At 36.4% G+C, this 1,691-nt stretch overlaps 1 protein-coding gene across 1 annotated transcript; it reads left to right on the top strand.

The window, feature by feature from the left end:
- Window positions 1-1,051: 1,051 nt before the first annotated feature.
- LOC121760846 (auxin-responsive protein SAUR50-like) lies at window positions 1,052-1,486 on the top strand. The gene has a single exon (XM_042156448.1). It carries the CDS (start codon window positions 1,052-1,054, stop codon window positions 1,484-1,486), a length of 435 nt encoding a protein of 144 aa, XP_042012382.1.
- Window positions 1,487-1,691: the final 205 nt, after the last annotated feature.

Here is a 1,691-nt window from a genome sequence, read left to right on the forward strand (position 1 = left end):
TACGATATATCGAAAATCCGATAATTTTTCGATATTTTTCAATACGATACGAGCGATATATCATTTTTTTCGATATTTTCCCCCAGCCCTACTTACATCACATGCAATGTTGTTTTTGAGTGAGCCATCTCGAAAAAAATACTACTATGTAACTTTAAGTGCTATTGAGATAGTATTTGTATCATGATAAATTAATGCTTCATTAATATTATGTCTGCACAGGCGGTCACACACAGAAGCAACGAGAGAGTTAAGCTTACTACAAAAAACTTTCTATTTTAGGAATACAAAAGTTGAGCCGCAATCTCTTGCGTTGAAAAGTTTCAAAAAGTAACAATTTTTTACGACGCTTCCATCCGCATCTCTAATTTTAGTTGGGACATCAATAATAATGACCTTTTTTGAAGCATTGGTGGGATATTTAGAAATACAAATCAACGTCCTTAATTGTACTCCATCCGTTTTTTAAAAATAGCAATTATTTCCATATTTGGTTGTTTCTTAAAAATAGAAACTTTAAAATATTTCTATTTTAGGAGATGAACCACACAATCCACTAACTCTATTTTTACTATTTTTTCTCTTCTTCTCTCTTATTTTACTCATTTTTCTTTTCTTCTCTCTTACTTTACCAATTCTATTTTACTCATTTTTCTTTTCTGCTCTCTTACTTTACCAATTCTTTTCACTTAATTTATCAATTGTGCATTAAAACTCGTACCGTTTCAAATGTTTATATTTTTAATATGGAAGGGAGTATTAAAAAACATCCGTAACAGTTTTTTGTTGTAGTGACTCTTAATAAGATAATTTTTTATATTCAAACAATATTATCAAAATTTTAATATTTTATGTGAATTGTTGTCTAAAAGCTCCCATGATCACAATAAAATGATTATAAAATTATTATTGTTTCAGATTTACGAACTAGAAGTATAATTTATAAATTTGTCAAAACTAATTTATGTAGGTGCACTACTCTTTGATGCGTTGAAAATTTTGCACCAATCGAAACATTCAGATTGATACATACATATAGATTTAGGAATTAATGAGGAAGGATATCAAGAGATCTGTGATGAAGAAGTTAGATCTGTGGATGCGCAGAGGCGGAGGATCGAAGGCGGCGTCGGTGGCTCCGGCGGGGTGCTTTACGGTGTATGTGGGCCCGGAGAAGCAACGGTTTGTGATAAAGACGGAATATGCTAACCATCCGCTTTTCAAGATGCTGTTGGACGATGCTGAGCTGGAATACGGTTACAACTGCGACGGGCCTTTGCTGCTTCCCTGCGACGTCGATCTCTTCTCCGGAATAATAGCCGAGATCGACGGCGATGAGCGCGCTTCCGGCCTCCTCCACGCCTGCAGCTGCAGCCCCTTCGTCAATCCGGCGCAGCGCCTCGGAAAAGCTAGTGATATGGCCAAGAGCTGCGGCGCGTATGGACTCCTCACGCCGCCGCGATTGGTCGGGATTGATCGAGTTTGACGGAGAAGGGAATATTCCGGTGATGGTGGCGTTTTGTGTATATGTAGTAGAAGTGTAGCTAGGGTTTCGGCAAGGAATAATTAGTGTAGCAAATTAGCATTTTCTGAAATAATATTTGTGTTGTTGTTTGCACAAATTTTGAAGGTCATTCATTATTTGGTTGAATTCATCTCCACCAGATTTTAGTTGAAATTTTTGTTTCTAT

This window comes from Salvia splendens, chromosome 13 (assembly GCF_004379255.2).
Source record: "Salvia splendens isolate huo1 chromosome 13, SspV2, whole genome shotgun sequence".
Taxonomy (NCBI): domain Eukaryota; kingdom Viridiplantae; phylum Streptophyta; class Magnoliopsida; order Lamiales; family Lamiaceae; genus Salvia; species Salvia splendens.

What these genes read in the sequence shown, in the direction of transcription:
- LOC121760846 (XM_042156448.1), top strand. Translation starts at nt 1,052, where the DNA reads ATGAGGAAGGATATCAAGAGATCTGTGATGAAGAAGTTAGATCTGTGG.